Consider the following 16249-nt stretch of genomic DNA (forward strand, 5'->3'; position numbering starts at 1 on the left):
CCTCAGGATTTTTTTAACATTGTACAACAAATAGAAAATAAAAATATAATTACAAAAGTTCGTCTTGAGGAAACACCATTGGTTACAAGCAAGTTGTGAAGATGTAAGAATTATTGAGAAATACAGTAAAATGTTAAACTGGCATCTTACATAAGACAGCGCCAGGAAGAATTAAATATTTTGTTATGCAAATGATGACAATGTACAAAATCACCAAAGTTCAACAATGTTTTGACATTTTTGAACTAGTCAACACAAGCAGTCTACCCCATTGCAGGTACACAGCAGTGACGTCACCATTACTACTGTACCACAATGATGGAATAGACCACTAGAGCAATGCAGTCTACCTGATTGATGGGACTGACACCTTTCACTTTACAATGGTTAACGTAAACAGAAAATGAAATTAAATACCTGTATTAGTCACAACTATGACTAATTTAAGGTGAACTAAATCATTCTTCATAAATTGCACACAAATGATAACTGTATAACAAAATCTCAACTTTAATATAACACAAGTCTACTTGTAAATTATATGGTCACTCATTAACAAGGCCTTCCTTCTGTCCTACGTACATTTCAGTGAATATCTCACTCTTATACAACACACAAGTTCTTCCCTCATTGCTACCGAGTCCACCTCTCACTCCTACACATCACAGCGAGACCTTCTCTCGCTCCTACACATCACAGAGCCGTCCTCTCATTCCTACACATCACAGTGAGACCTTCTCTCACTCCTACACATCACAGCGAGACCTTCTCTCACTCCTACACATCACAGAGCCGTCCTCTCACTCCTACACATCACAGTGAGACCTTCTCTCACCCCTACACACCACAGAGTCCTTCCCTCACTCCTACACATTAGAGTGAGGGAAGGACCAGTAAGACATGGAAGGAAGGCTGGGAGTGGCTTTTTTGTATTTAAATAATGAGGCAATGCCGCTATTATTACCTCAGTTAAAGCTAAAAGAAATACAACAGTTAATAATTCTCTCATATTTCGTCTACGGGTGGGAATTATAATTTCATGACGTTAGAGATTTGTAAGTTTGCATTTATTTGAAATAGTGAAGGAATGTCGTTTCGCCTACCAAAAAAAGTAAAGGAATGCCATTCCCATGCATTCCTATAGCACTACACCTCTGCTTCATTAATTGGTCAGCAAGTCATTCGCTCACTCACTAATAGGTCAATAAGTCTATCTTCCTGCACATCAATGGAAGTCCTTCCTTAGCCAATCACAATATTGCTTGTTCTTCCCTCACTCTTACACTATGTCTACTGTAGTCAGTAGATAAACTTTGAATATACTGTTAAAATGTTTTAGTATTCATGTAGGTAGACATATTTAATGCAGCAATCAAACAGCGAAGTACAGTACTACTGCCTGGAAAGATATTGAAAGCACAATGTGTTGTCTAATGGTATACATTCTTGCCATATGGCATCACAAATATTTAGACCAAGTCCCGGGTTGCCGAGTCTGACTTTCTGACTCATTTACATAAAATTGCAGGGTTTTAATTGTTTCTCTTACTTTGACAATACAACATAATTATCGTTTCTTTTTCTTTTTTTCACCCCATCAGGCCCCAATGTGGGTCAGTAAGTGGGCTAATGTCTATGGGGAAAACAAATCCAGTCGTGTTGGGTAGATACACTTATTTAGGGCATATTCATCTTTTTCTGTAGTTTTGATCATTTTTCTTGTCTATCTTGATTGTGCTGTGTCATCTGGAAACCAAGTTATGGTTCTCATCCTCTCTGTAGTGATGTTTTCTATTTCTACCTGTAAAATGAATACAGTATTTTATTAGCCATAAATAGTAATGTTTTTTTGGTATATCGCAGTGGCACGAATTAAAATCACTTTCTTCATACACTCTCATTCAATAGTCACACTACCTGGTGGACTAGATGTGCTCTGGTATCATACTTCATCACCCACAGCAAGTGTTACCTCACAAGTCAACATTGCTCACCAGATAGATGTCTTTTCCCCCAAATCACAGCCATATTATCCACTCCTTCATAAACACACACACACATCACTGCTTGCTGGATGTTCCTTCTTTCACACTTCTAGTGCAGCCTCCACCCCACCCTTCCATCTCCTCCCTCCTACCACACACTTATCAGTCTTACACATCCCATTCTCTCAATTTGTCTATTCCATCTGACCATCTATCCAATATTCCACTGCCAATTTCATCACTCACTATATATATATTGACACCTTTACTCCTTTAGCATTAAAACTGCTGTTTCCCATGATTTGTAGTGTACTGTGAGTCGAGGCAGATGCTCCCCTGCTGCTCTCTAAGAAATAATAGTGAAAAAAAATATGTTTCGTAAATATATTGCTTGTGATAGTTTCTTGAAATACTCCAAGCCACATTAAGGCCACTAATTACCCCCCAATCGAAACGAGGATCATAGATTTGCAATCACCATGCTCAGGAGTACATACAGTATACTGGAATAACTTTCCCCGCAGGTCAAGTTGGCCAAAAGTGACCTCATACCAAGCCTGAGGAGTTGAAGTTTTAAGATGCTAGAACAGGTAAAAGTTTTTAAGTTACTGTTTGTTCTAAACTTAGGTTTATCACATTATACTGCCAGACTGGGGTCACTAAATCTAAGGGGATAACTTAACTCTAATCTTAATTCCTAAGGGTCGCTGACACCAGACCCCCTCTGGACAGCATGTAGCTCGTTAGGTAGCGGGCAGAGTGGACTAGGCATTGGGTTAGGTTTTCCATTGGTCAGATCGATAAGGGTAAAGAAGGGTGAAACCATAACAGGTCTTCATTGATTTATTTCTTATAAAACACACTGGTAAAAAAAACACATACAACTACACTGTGGACCATAATTCCAAGGCCTGTCCCAGGGTATAGCACTGGCGCCTCTAACAACTGTTGTTGTGGTCGGTTACACTCCGACCCGAGATGGGTTTGGGGGCCTCGGCCCACGAGGTAGAGTAGAGCCGATTAATCACGCCGAATCAGCGCCATCACTCCTATATTGACCACTGCTGGGTATCCACCGGCTCCGAGCGACCAGTGGGTTTCAATTAAGCCCACCCTCGATCTGGAGACAAACGGGAATCAGCGTCAGGGAACGAGAAACATGACAACACCAACAAACTCTCTTGTCTAGACGACAGACGCATTTACGTTATATTACTTCTACACTGGGTGAATGACAATTCAACTGTTAAATCATGAACACTGGTGAACACTGATAATCACTACAATTGACTGAATTAACTGAATGGCTAGGAAACACAGAACATACCTGGAGACAAACGGGAATCAGCGTCAGGGAACGCTGATTCCTCGCCAGCTCGAGTTTATATACCCCTGAGTTGCCAGTGATCGCTACTCACACAATGACAATAATTACAAACAAACTAACTGTTACTCATTCAAAGATGACCCTCAGTTGACAAAGGTCTGGCGAATTACTTGGGTTGATTTACACAGACTAATTCAAGATTGAGCTTCCCAGGAGAAAGTGGAATAAACAACGTATTGATAACTGTCTTCACAAAGGCGGGGCTTACTGGGAGGGATCGCGAGGATAAACACGCTCCTGAGATTCTACAAGCGCGGTGGATTTGAATATTATGTAGCGTAATATGAATTAAAACGGGTTTTTAGGGATGACAATGAGGTGCGCAGTACAACATTGGGTATTGGATAAAGACTTTTTGTATGTTGGGCAGTGTGGGTGACATGTTGTAAGGTCTAGTAATGGAACTGTGTTAGACCTTGTGTACAGCATAGTGCATGAAGCAGTGTAGAGATGTGTAGTACAGTGTAACAGTATTGGTGATAAGTAACTATTGTGGACGAGCTTTGTTGGGAACAGTTTAAGTACGTGTGGTCTAGTAGTTGATAGAAATTGCAGGTTTAATCTTCATTGTACACGAATTACAACTCTTAAATATGTTGCAGGTGACATCTAACATACGTTAAGGCCAATGTCGGAAGTGACGGAACCTTGAGCAAGATATAACGAACAGCACGTTACTTCAGCCTCCTCAGTTAGGGTACTTGTGTATTTTAGTACGGCCACTGGAAGTAAGACGCAAGAGGAGGGAGTTGCTATGTGTGAAGGTTTGGGAAGGAAGAGCATGGGCACAGGGCAGTGGTGGGGAGCGCTCGTACAGTGGAAGGGGAGCTCGTACAGTGGTGGGGGTGCTCGTACAGTGGAAGGGGAGCTCGTACAGTGGTGGGGGTGTTCGTACAGTGGAAGGGCGCTTATGAGAAGTCTATTGCAGCCATAAGTGAGGGAAGGATGTACTGTAAGGTGGTATAGTGTTCGAGTGTAAGGTTATACATAAGGATGCAAGTTTAGAATGCAAGAAGTTTTGGAGTAAATGTTGTATATTGGCTAATTAAGATTGCTCTAAATTCAAAATCCTATTGCAGACGGCTAGTGTGCAAGATAGATGGACCAGACACGACAACAGGGCAGTCAAATGACCGCAGTGACTGTACTGTAAGAATAATGTAGTGTAAAAGCTTGTTTAATTATTATTGAAACATTTTTATAACACTTTATATATAATTTTAGCAAAATTTGATAAATTATTTAAAGTATTGCATTCAAGAATGAATAAGTAAACCTCAATGTTGTGTATTGGTTGTGATATATATAATGGGTTCAGATGTATCTACAATCCAAATTATGTTGTAGATGATTGTTGTATGTGGTTAATGGACCAGACATTACAACAAGGCAGCAAGATGACTGCAATGACTGTTTTCACTACTGTCCCACAGCCCACACCTTGATGACCACCACCTTACTAAGGAAGCACAGAATTGGTATAGTACTGTACTGTAAGAATGTGATGTTAAAGTTTATGGAGAACTCAAACATTTTTGAGATAATTTAGGGAAACTGGAAAAATTTAAAGTAAATCATTCAAGAACGTATAAGTAAACCTGAACGGGTTAAAAACAGCTAGGTACCTTGTACAGGTATAGCATTATTAAATATCACGGCAGCCACAGTATTGTAGTGGTTTAACAAAAACATTCTATAATGTGAGTTTTTGTCCACAGGTGAAGTATCAACAAGGTGTAGAACAAGAGATATGAGGTCTTCAATCAGACGGATCCAGTTCTAGTAGTGGTTTGTAAAATTAAGTGTAAAATATACTGTAATTGGGAGGCCTCTGGTGGTTTGTGCTGTGGGGAGGCACTTGTGCTGTGGGGAGGCGTTGTACTGTGGGGAGGCGCTTGTACTGTGGGGAGGCGCTTGTGTTGTGGGGAGGCGGTTGTACTGTTGGGTGGCATTTGTACTGTGGGGAGGCCGTTGTACTGTGGGGAGGCCGTTGTACTGTGGGGTGGCATTTGTACTGTGGGGAGGCATTTGTGCTGTGGGGAGGCATTTGTACTGTGGGGAGGCGGTTGTAATGGTTGGCGCTCTTACACAATATCTGTATATAATCAAACAAATAAACACTGAGTATACTTGATAAGTTTTATACTCCAAAGTTGAATGATAATGATCTTGAAAACCGTAAAGTTCATTACTACTGTAAATTGAAGTTATATTGTCAATGAATCTCAAGTGATGAACTGATCAACTTGGATACGCCCACATGATGGCTTGGACTGTATATCACTAATACAGTAGATGCCCACATGAATACTGTGTAACTTAATTAATGCCCATATGATCCCTGTATAATTATAACTATTGTACTGCAATTGATCTATATATTCTTATCACTAATTGACATCCAAGTGCCAGCCTATGTATAACTGTTACAAACTAATGCCCATGTGATGACCTATTGAGTATGTACAATTAAAACTAAAAGATACCTAAAGTTAGCATTGTAATAGTGTATCTCAATTTGGTGCAGTTATTACAAGGTGTACAATCAAAGACAAACGTCGTGTCTTGGTTTTGTTCAAAGATTATATATATATAACTCGTGAAACATTATGAGAGCCCCTGACCACAAGGCAGAGCGCACCAAAAGTTTAGACCTTCGACTTATGTTTTCACCAAATTTCACGACACGATTTTCGTCTTTCATTGTACACGCAATTAAAAAGAATTTTGTCGAGTGTAAATAAACGTAAAGTACAGAAGGGTTTGTACTTACTCGATGTTGTGACAATCTGGCCACTGCTCACCAGCTGCTGAATGTAAGTCAATTTTACCTAAAAATTTAGAAAAGAAATCCTTGTAAAATTATAGTAAACAAATTAAAAATTTTCTATGTACAATAAACAAAATTAAAATTGATTGTTATACAAAGCTTGAAACATTGAAAACCAATGGTCATGTTTACTGTAAATGGCCATGTTTAAAAGTAAGGTTTTGAAATAAAGGAATAGGAATTTGATACTTGACCTAAAGTAAAGGACCTAAAGTAAAGAGGGTGTTAGAGGTAACGTGTGTATCTCACAACACTGTCCTGGGACAGATGTGAGAAGGATGTTGAGTGTAAACCCAGCAAAGATCACAGATTTCCTCTGTACCAGCACTGGCCAATTAAGGTTGAGACCAACCATCTAAACACTGCCTGAATGGCTAGTAAGATGGCAAGTGGTGGAATAATAAATAAAAGAGTACAGTGTATTCTTGCCTAACACTTGTTTAAAAAACAATCGCCCCCTTAGACCCCTCGAGTATTCACTAAACAAAGGTGGTAACCCTGGACTGCCCAAAAGGTTAGTAAGCTGACAAGTGGTGGAAGTGATAAATGGACTTGCTCACTGGATAAAATTAGAAATACCCCTCCCCCCTCCCCTTATACCTGGCCAAAAGTATTCACAAAGGGTAAAATATCCTTCCATTATTAGATAAAACAATCATCTGTAGAACCAAGATCTGACGAAACATGCATACAAAATCATTAAGATTTCTACTGTATTACACACCCCACCTGTGGAGTCCACAATATAAACGTTTAATTGGGAAATACTTGATAGATGACAAACATTGATGACCCTCCATTGATGTATCGGCCAAGGAGACATGATAGCAGTGTTAATGTGCTCTCGGACATGTAAGAAAGGGGTTATCCAGTATGTCTTTACCAATCGATGCAAGTCCTGATTTCCTCTTGCACTAACGCTAGATAATGTAGGTGTTAATTGAGAACCTAAGACTACCCCAATGGCTGGTGAGAAGGACCTACAGTAGACTGCAGGTGTAACGAACAAAATCACAGTATAATGAGATTTTGTAATATTCATGTATCAAACTTCTAGACTTATTGTATAATGTAATAGATGTGTAGTGTATACAAATGAAAATAAATATATTTATATAATTCCTTATATTTTTCGATATTACTCTACAAAAATCCAATATACTGTACTACAAGGCCAGTGTTTGAGAAATCTAAACAGGGTCTGACAAACTGAAGGTGATATAAAGTGGTATTAGTGTACTTAGTAAATACTGGATCTTTTTCTTTAGTAGTTATCAATAAAAAACTGAAATACTACAATGTTGGTCTTGGGAAAATATAAACCTGGTCATGAAACAAAAATAAGTTACTGTACCTCGTATTATTATAAACACGTCTGAAAAAGAATTGTTTATGAAGAGGTTGATCATGCAACATGCAGCAGTCTCTCCTTTATCAGGCTGGGGACTGGCATGTTCAGTTGAACAAGGCGAGTTACTACTGTGAATCTACGTCTAACTACTGTGCTGTACTGTACTGTGTATAGCACAAGTAAAGCACAGTACAGTACAGTACAGTACAGGAGGCAGTAGCGCAGCGCAGTACAGCACAGGCAGTACAGTACAGCATTGTAATGTATAGATCATCAACGAGCGGTGGAATAAGAATAACAACTGCGAGATATAACCCACACCAAGTCCTTCCCTCACTCCACCCAAGTCCTTCCCCACCCCTACACCAAGTCCTTCCCCACCCCTCTACACCACCACACCAAGTCCTTCCCCCACTCCTACACCAAGTCCTTCCTTTACTCCTACACCACACACAAAGTCCTTCCCACTCCCACACCACACACCAAGTCCTTCCCTCCTTACACCAAGTCCTCCTCCCCACTCCCCACACCACACACCAAGTCCTTCCCTCACTCCCTACACCAAGTCACTTACACCACACTCCCCACACTCCTCACGTCCCTTCCCCCACCCTACACCAAGTCCTTCCTTCCTCACCCTCTACACTCACACACACCAAGTCCTTCCTCACTCCCCACACCAAGTCCTTCCCTCACCCCTACACCCCACACCAAGTCCTTCTCTCCAAGTCCTTCCCCACCCTACACCACACACCAAGTCCTTCCCTCACCCCTACACACACACACCAAGTCTTCCCCACTACACCACACAAATCCTTCCCTCATCCCAGCACACACCAAGTCATTCCCCACCCCACACCACACACCAAGTCCTTCCCTTCACCCCACACCAAGTCCTTCCTTCCCTCACCCTATACCAAGTCCTTCCTTCACTCAAGTCCTTCCCTCTACACCACACACCAAGTCCTCCTACACACACACCAAGTCATTCCTCACCCTACACCACACACCAAGTCCCTTCCCCTTAGTCCTTCCCTACACCACACACAAGTCCTTCCTCTACACCAAGTCCTTGCCTCCTACACCACAGACCAAGTCCTTCCTTACCTACACCACACACCGTCCTTCCCCACTCTACACCACACATCAAGTCCTTTCCCACTCCTACACCAAGTCATCTCCCCTACACCACAGACCAAGTCCTACACCCACACACCAAGTCCCACCACACCAACCGTCCTCCCCACCCCACACCACACACCAATCCTCCCTACACTACACCACACCAAGTCCTTCCCTTACACCCCACTCCTCTCACCACCTACACACCACACACCAAGTCCTCCCCTCAATCCTACACCCCACAATTTCCTTCCCTCACTCCTGTACAACTCAGCAAGATCTTCCCTCACTGTAAGCAACACAATAAGGCTTTCCCTCACTCCTACTCAATACAGAAAGACCTTCCTTCACTCCAACACTCTTCCTTCAGTAGTTCGTAGATAAACTTTTAATACACTGTTATAATCTGCTTCAGTAACAGTATGGATGTATCTAACCAACACTTACTTCTACACAATGCAACTTCTTCCTGCCACGTCTGGTAGGGTGACTTGTTTAGGTCAAATTCAACTTCTTCAGTAGTCTTGGTTGTTTGTCTTGTCCAGCTTGATGGTGCTTCGTTATCTGGTCACCAAGTTGTGGTTCTCATCCTTCCTGGGCAAGAATCTTTTCTTTCTCTCTGTAACTTGAATATTTAATTAGACAAAAATAATGATGTTTTTATCTGGTATATGGCAGAGGCAAGAATTAAAATCACCCATTCATTCACCACTAATAGACTGGGTCAAAAAGGGGCTTCACAAATCTAAGGAGAGATTTTAAATTTGCAATACAATAGTTCAGATAAGTTGTTCCTATATAAAGTTCAACAAACTCTAAAATATTAACTTCTATCACTTCAGTAAAATGTGGCACCTATTAGCAGCTCTGAGCTAACATAGGTGGCCTTCCCAGCCACCCTTCACTAATATGAGCAAGTCTTCCACTGCTTTAAAACTATTAATGGATTTTAATTGAGGCATAGTATTCCTGCAGTTAATGTGTCTTATATAGCCACCTCTGAGTCTGGTTCATTTAATACAACAACATTCTCCTCAGTTTTGTTTACTTGATCAACACACTTCACAGTTTTTATCCTGTATTTCCTCTACAACCAAAGTCTTATTCTTTTTTTTCATCAAACTACAACAAAATGAATTCTTCTTTACCTTTGTTTAGAAGCTGCTCATAGTAATAATCTTTAGCTGTGTTTACGGTGTTTTGTATTTTGAATAATTGGTGGAGGTCAACTCCACAATTCTCGTTAAGTGAACACAAGGATCTAATACAAGTGATCCAACAGAAACTTTATCAGTAACTTCTTTAAGACAACAAATACATCCTGGGTCAGTTCACTTCTTGTGTCATTGAGTAACTTTTAACATCTGTTCACCAGAAAACTTGGTTATATCAGCCATTTCCAGGATAAACTTAAATATTTTACAATAAACAAGCCTCACCATCCAGTACTCACACGTGGGGACTTGTGTACTGCTTGTGTACAGGAGAAAATTGACTGACCAGGCGTCACCTCTTAATTTAAATATCAGAAACAAAGGTAGAATAATTTGTGATAATAAACTATTCGTCGTTATTTAAGATCATGAGAAGTCAGATGTTCGTATATTAAACAGAAAGTACTTATTTTGATATTTGGTACCAATGAAAGCAACTTTGTTGAAGCGCTTTGGGTAATTTTACATTTTTAATGGACTTAAGAAAGACTATGCAAGAATGTTGAAAGGTAACGTAACCTCCATCTAAAGTGCAAACAACAAAATATTAACTCTTTCTATAGAAACTGCCGGGGACGTTAAAACCAATCTTAACTTACCCATTTACTACCTAGGTTATTAATTATATATAAACTTACTGAAATATTTAAATTTGACTCCATCACCAAGAGTAGGCCCAGAGTCTGGCAGGTACAGGTCCACCATCTTGTCCACATATGACCCCGAGTCTGGCAGGTACAGGTCCACCATCTTGTCCACATATGACCCCGAGTCTGGCAGGTACAGGTCCACCATCTTGTCCACATATGACCCCGAGTCTGGCAGGTACAGGTCCACCATCTTGTCCACATATGACCCCGAGTCTGGCGGTACGACTGTTAGATTAGCAATACCATAATCACTTCTCCAGCACCATTACCACCGCAATCACTTCCCCAGCACCACTACCACATAATCACTTCCGCTTCAGCGTTGTCAGGTGTATTTAACTGCGACGGACAGTTAGTAGGCCCCAGGAGCGAGGTGGTTCAGCCCGGCAGGACGTCAAGTATGTTGTGAACTGGCGGGACCGCTCCTACCAACACCGCTCTCAGTCTCAAGTTTACTGAAGCTTCGAAGCCCCTCACTATCTCACTCACAATAAACTGAAGCACTTCCATTTGAATTATCACTCGCAAAATACGATCATTTACGTCAGGGAAGAAATATTACAACTTGCAGATCACGAACTAGACAATAACACTGAGTTGTATTGACTAAAGCAAATATATACAAGTTTCTTACACATATAAGGATTGTCAAAAACTGGATTCACAGCTGCATGACTCATGCTTCGGAGCCTCGTTCAAGCTGGGTGTCTAATCTTTACGTGATACAAATCGTTTACCATGTTGCGCCACCCCTGCTAGAGGAGGAAGGTAGTGTCAACATCACCGTGATATACGCCAGTTACGTCTCACTCCCTAACATCAACTTGGCGGTAACATCTGTATTTTTAGACGCCGTTTTTCTGCTTTGTTTACTTTGGCTGAACTTAAAACGCCAATGGAAAACGGAAACTACATTAATATGGATCATTTTAAAATTATATGGCGATTTTACCCTGAATAAAAGAGACGAGAATATGAGTGTGTACTTATGTGGTGAATATGTTGAGATGTTTTATTTTGACCAAGAGGAACACCTGTGATGTGGATGTAAACACAGTGGTCATGTTTGTCTTGAAGTCTTAGGGACTAGCGAGGGATAGCAACATATTTTGACGATAAGAAGTGTCTTCAATGCATTAGGCTGGTAACATTGTTCACTTTTTACGAGAGACAGATGGAGAAACGGAAGTATTAGCTTTCTTAAGCAAGGCGGATGAAAGGATTAACCTTCTGAAGAGAATGAACGAACGTGTGTGTGTGTGTGTGGTGGAGAGGGTGGGTGTGGTTCTGTGTGTGACTGGCAGGACGGCTGCTCCCATTTGCCCTTTACCCCCTCGCTCTCCACCTCCTTCCCTCCATCACATCCACTCTCACTCACCTACCTCTTACGAACCGGCGAGGAAAGGTGAGGGAGTCTACGGGTATATAACAAAATGTAGAGCTTAGTCACGTGCTGAACCCTTCTGCCTGCCGCCCTTACCTCCGCTACCTTCCCCAGGCAGGTCTTCCCCTCTGCCAGTCTTCCTGACCTTTTCTTCATCACCAATCTCCCCATCTCTCCCCCCAGGTGAATCCTCACCACTAACATTCGCCCAAGCGTAATCCCCTTATCACGTTCCAAGGATTATCTTTAGACATCAGCGTTCTCCTGTTCGAGTGACGCTCAAGGCAACACAGTGTTTACCAGTGCTCAGAATATGGAGAACTGTCACGTATCAGTCCAGGTAGCTGTGGTATTTCCTATACCCGGGGGAGAGAGGTCATGGGACGCAGAGTAACCCAGTCCGTCGCGGCTAACTCACACTCCGATAACTACGATTTATTTTATATTTTTTTCAGGACAGGCGGTGACTTAACACAATAATAACTAATTCCAACAGTGTTTAGCCTCCACGATGAAGGGTCAGGGTGTTGCACATTGCGTTATACCTGGTTACCAGCGTTTATAACAGTGTTAGATAATAACACATATCCATCAGAAGTTTGTGGCCAGATGAAGAAAGATTCATTCTGGAGCTAACACAGTGACCTTCAAGAAGACAATATCATAACAGTAACACAATATCTGCACAGTACAGTAGTCCTTAGTATTAATATTATACAATGTAACAATTTCCTACACCAATCTGTCCACATGACGTGGCGATGTGTATACAGTAACATCACCTGTGCCGTTAATGGCCGAACATACTGACCTAAGGTTCACTATTCTTATCGGAAGATTGTCTATTTTCAGTTTGTCTATATGACCACAAGCAGAGGAAGAGGAAGAACTATTATATTTCACTATGCTCAAGTCACTTCTTACACAACTATGACTAGAGAAACGTAAGGTTTTTAATCGTTTTTACCATCCATGCGATGGGTCAGAAGTCCTGCAGGTGTGGGCGAGGTGTCTTGACCCTTGATAAGGGAGACAAGGGTGGGCACAGCCCTTTTTGGCCAGCTGGGGTAGCTGCAGTACGTGCAGATGAAGACCAAACAAGGTGAGGCAGCAGTTGCAACAGGTGCAGCTCGTCCTGCCTTGGGGCTTTGCTTTGTTTGGTGGATCCAGCTGGTGGTGTGGCGTCAATTCCTCGTCTGGCCTCCACCACCTGCTGTATGTGTCAGGGCCCGGATGTGTGGCGGCCAAGTGGATACAGCGCTCGTCTCCTGTCCTTAGGGTTCGATCACGGGGCGCTCCAAGTCCACCCAGCTGTAATTGGGTACCTCACTGTGCAGGTTGGAGGAAGTGAAGGCGATTGAGTACAGTGACATGAGCCACGTTGCTTCCTTGAGTTGTGTGTTGTATCCACACTGACCCTGACAGGCCGTCATGCCAACTACGTATCTCTAACATGGCTGTTATAAGTATTAGTATCTCTAAATCTCAAAAAGAAGTAGCTGCTGTATCCCTCATGGCTGAATTAAGAAATTAATTATTGTCACTTTAACTCAGCTCACTACTCTGACTCCCAACTAGAGACAAAAAGGTAAGCGTGAGACTTTAGCATCATCTTGCGATAATAATAAATAAATTAATATCTAATAATAAAAAACACATCACTGCCACCACCACAACAACAACGACAACAACAACTACTACTAAAGATAATAATAAGTATCAACAATCATTTCAGGACACCATAAATTTGTACAAACATGTTCCTTCAAATTCCTGTCCCCTGACTCGTAAAGCTGTGATAACGTTACATCACTTGGCGGAACAGGTGGCTAGTGTTCTCACCGCGTCACAATGAAGAGAAACATTTCGGCCAAAACAACTTAGACAGAATCACCCCAAAACATCCTACACCAATTAATAAGAAAGCACATGAACGTTGAAATATACGATAAATGCCACAGTAAATGACAAACTAGAACACTATTTTTTTTTTTACAATTTAGCTAAATGGGGATAAACAAACGCCATTTATGTGTGTGTGTGTGTGTGTGTGTGTGTGTGTGTGTGTGTGTGCGTGTGTGTGTGTGTCTATGTGTGTGTGTGTGTGTTTGGTGGCGGGGGGTCGCAGGAGAGACAGCTTGCTATATCTGGACACGAAGTCAATACCTCGCCAACGCTTCAAGGAATTCCCGACGCCAGTAAAAAGAAATTGAGGATAAGAATCTCTTTTATTGATGCTCTGTTTTTGGAGCCATTTTTCTTGTTGTTAAGGAATGGGGTTGAGACTTAAGTGCTAATGGTGTCTGGTTATTACGTCTGATTTATTTATTTATTTATTTATTTATTTATTTATTTATAATCTTAACAGCAAATATTTATACTGTCAGGGGAGGGTTCATCAGTGTGTGTGTGTGTGTGTGTGTGTGTGTGTGTGTGTGTGTGTGTGTGTGTGTAAAGTGACGCCCCGGACGATGATAAATTTACACTCACACACAATGGACTCATAACAACAACAAGACCATATTTCAAAGCAAGAATAAACATGATGAAGATTCACCTCCATTACCTTATCACACGTGTTGTCTTGGACACCTAGAGGCTCTGTTACGCCCTCGGGACATCATAGGTTCAGCACAAACATATCTGTAAGCCAAAATATAATAATCAGATAAAGACGTATTTTTCTGAATACTTTTTACGGCTTTATACACAAATTCGGACCATCCACATTTAATGCGACACTCGGAGACGGAATGGGAATGTGGTGTACAATACGAGTAGAAAGTGTTATATGCACTTTCCTCGGTGCCTGGAGACCAAGAGAACGTCTTCAACTCTATCATGAGGTGCGACATTGATATCAGGAAGGACCTGTTCGCCAACAAAGTTCTTTCTGGTGGTACCACCATGTTCCTTGGTATTGCTGACCGCCTGCAGAAAGAAATCACTGCTCTGGCTCCCTCCACCACCAAGATCAAGATCATTGCTCCTCCCGAGCGCAAGTACTCCGTCTGGATCGGTGGCTCCATCCTGGCCTCTTTGTCCACTTTCCAGACCATGTGGATCACCAAGGAGGGGTAGGACGAGTCCGGCCCCGGCAATGTCCACCGCAAGTGCTTCTAAATTAATGTGTGAAAGTAATTGTTACTCTTAATTTCAGGTTTTTGAAAAATGCCGTAACTTCCAAATTAGTCTATGAATTTGCATTCATACAATACATCAAAGATTAATTCATATTCACTGGCTTTTAAGTTTGTATTTTTTTTATTTGTAACCCAATATCCATACAGTAAACAAGATGAATCATCATCAGTCGTAATTACTCAACTACTCATTAAGTTCAATGCTTATCCTCCATAGTGATTCTTTGATGGCGACGATCAATGATTTGACTTTGATCTCAAAAACTATTTACTGGATGCAAACTTTTACACCTGTAATGGACTATGGGACATTTCTACAAGTGCTGTCAGGTCCTGAAAGCTTAATTTTGAAACGTTTATCTTTAACCAGAGTTGAGTATATACAAGACAGACAGATGTGATCACCAGAAATCTAAACCTAAACGTATTGGTCCAAATTTTATGACATTCGACAGTTTGAAGAATGGCAAGTGGTAAACATAACATCAGAACATGAAGGATAAACATATTAAAAAAAAATAGAAAAAAAAAACATACATATTATAAAAAAGCGGAATGAAAAAAAGGTAAACTACTGTGTCTGTTGAGAAAGTATTCATAAACACTGAAGATGACTTAACAGGTGGAGGTACCAGAGCGTGTAGAAAATTCACGGCTCGACGTACTGTACATAGCAAAGGAAGAAATCAGAGGTATTCATGTGTGCGACAATGGTGGGGAGCGTAATGCTGAAACCTCGACACAATCTGGCAAGGGTTAAAGCACTACCGCGTCCCAGTACCAGCTCTCCCTCCTCCTCCTCACCTACCTTCCCTCCCAGCAACCAACCAGCGCAGCATCACCATGTAAGGGCACTTGAGAGAGAGAGAGAGAGAGAGAGAGAGAGAGAGAGAGAGAGAGAGAGAGTATTAATTATCAATCATCTAACACTCACTACCAGCGTCACTATAACATGGGGTGACAAATTGGCGTCAGGTACAGGTATCGTATATAACAACCGGTACGGGTGTATATACTACCACTGATGACCCCTGGATGATCCTAGCTACAGATGTGTGAATATAGTGACACACACACACACACACGAACGATTACAGTACCCTCGCCCTCTCCCCCTCGCCAAAAGTTCAGAGACTGTTTACGTGTGATGCAAGGCGGTGAATGCGGAGACACTGAGCAAGGT

The 16249-nt window shown here is 41.5% G+C and overlaps 1 protein-coding gene across 1 annotated transcript; it reads left to right on the plus strand.

The window, feature by feature from the left end:
• Positions 1–14757: 14757 nt before the first annotated feature.
• LOC121853644 (actin, alpha skeletal muscle) lies at positions 14758–15004 on the plus strand. Its single transcript, XM_042347923.1, has one exon. The coding sequence runs from the start codon at positions 14765–14767 to the stop codon at positions 15002–15004; it is 240 nt and encodes a 79-aa protein (XP_042203857.1). The 5' UTR covers positions 14758–14764.
• The last annotated feature ends 1245 nt before the right edge of the window (positions 15005–16249 follow it).

This window comes from Homarus americanus, unplaced genomic scaffold, assembly GCF_018991925.1.
Source record: "Homarus americanus isolate GMGI-L3 unplaced genomic scaffold, GMGI_Hamer_2.0 scaffold4896, whole genome shotgun sequence".
Taxonomy (NCBI): Eukaryota; Metazoa; Arthropoda; class Malacostraca; order Decapoda; family Nephropidae; genus Homarus; species Homarus americanus.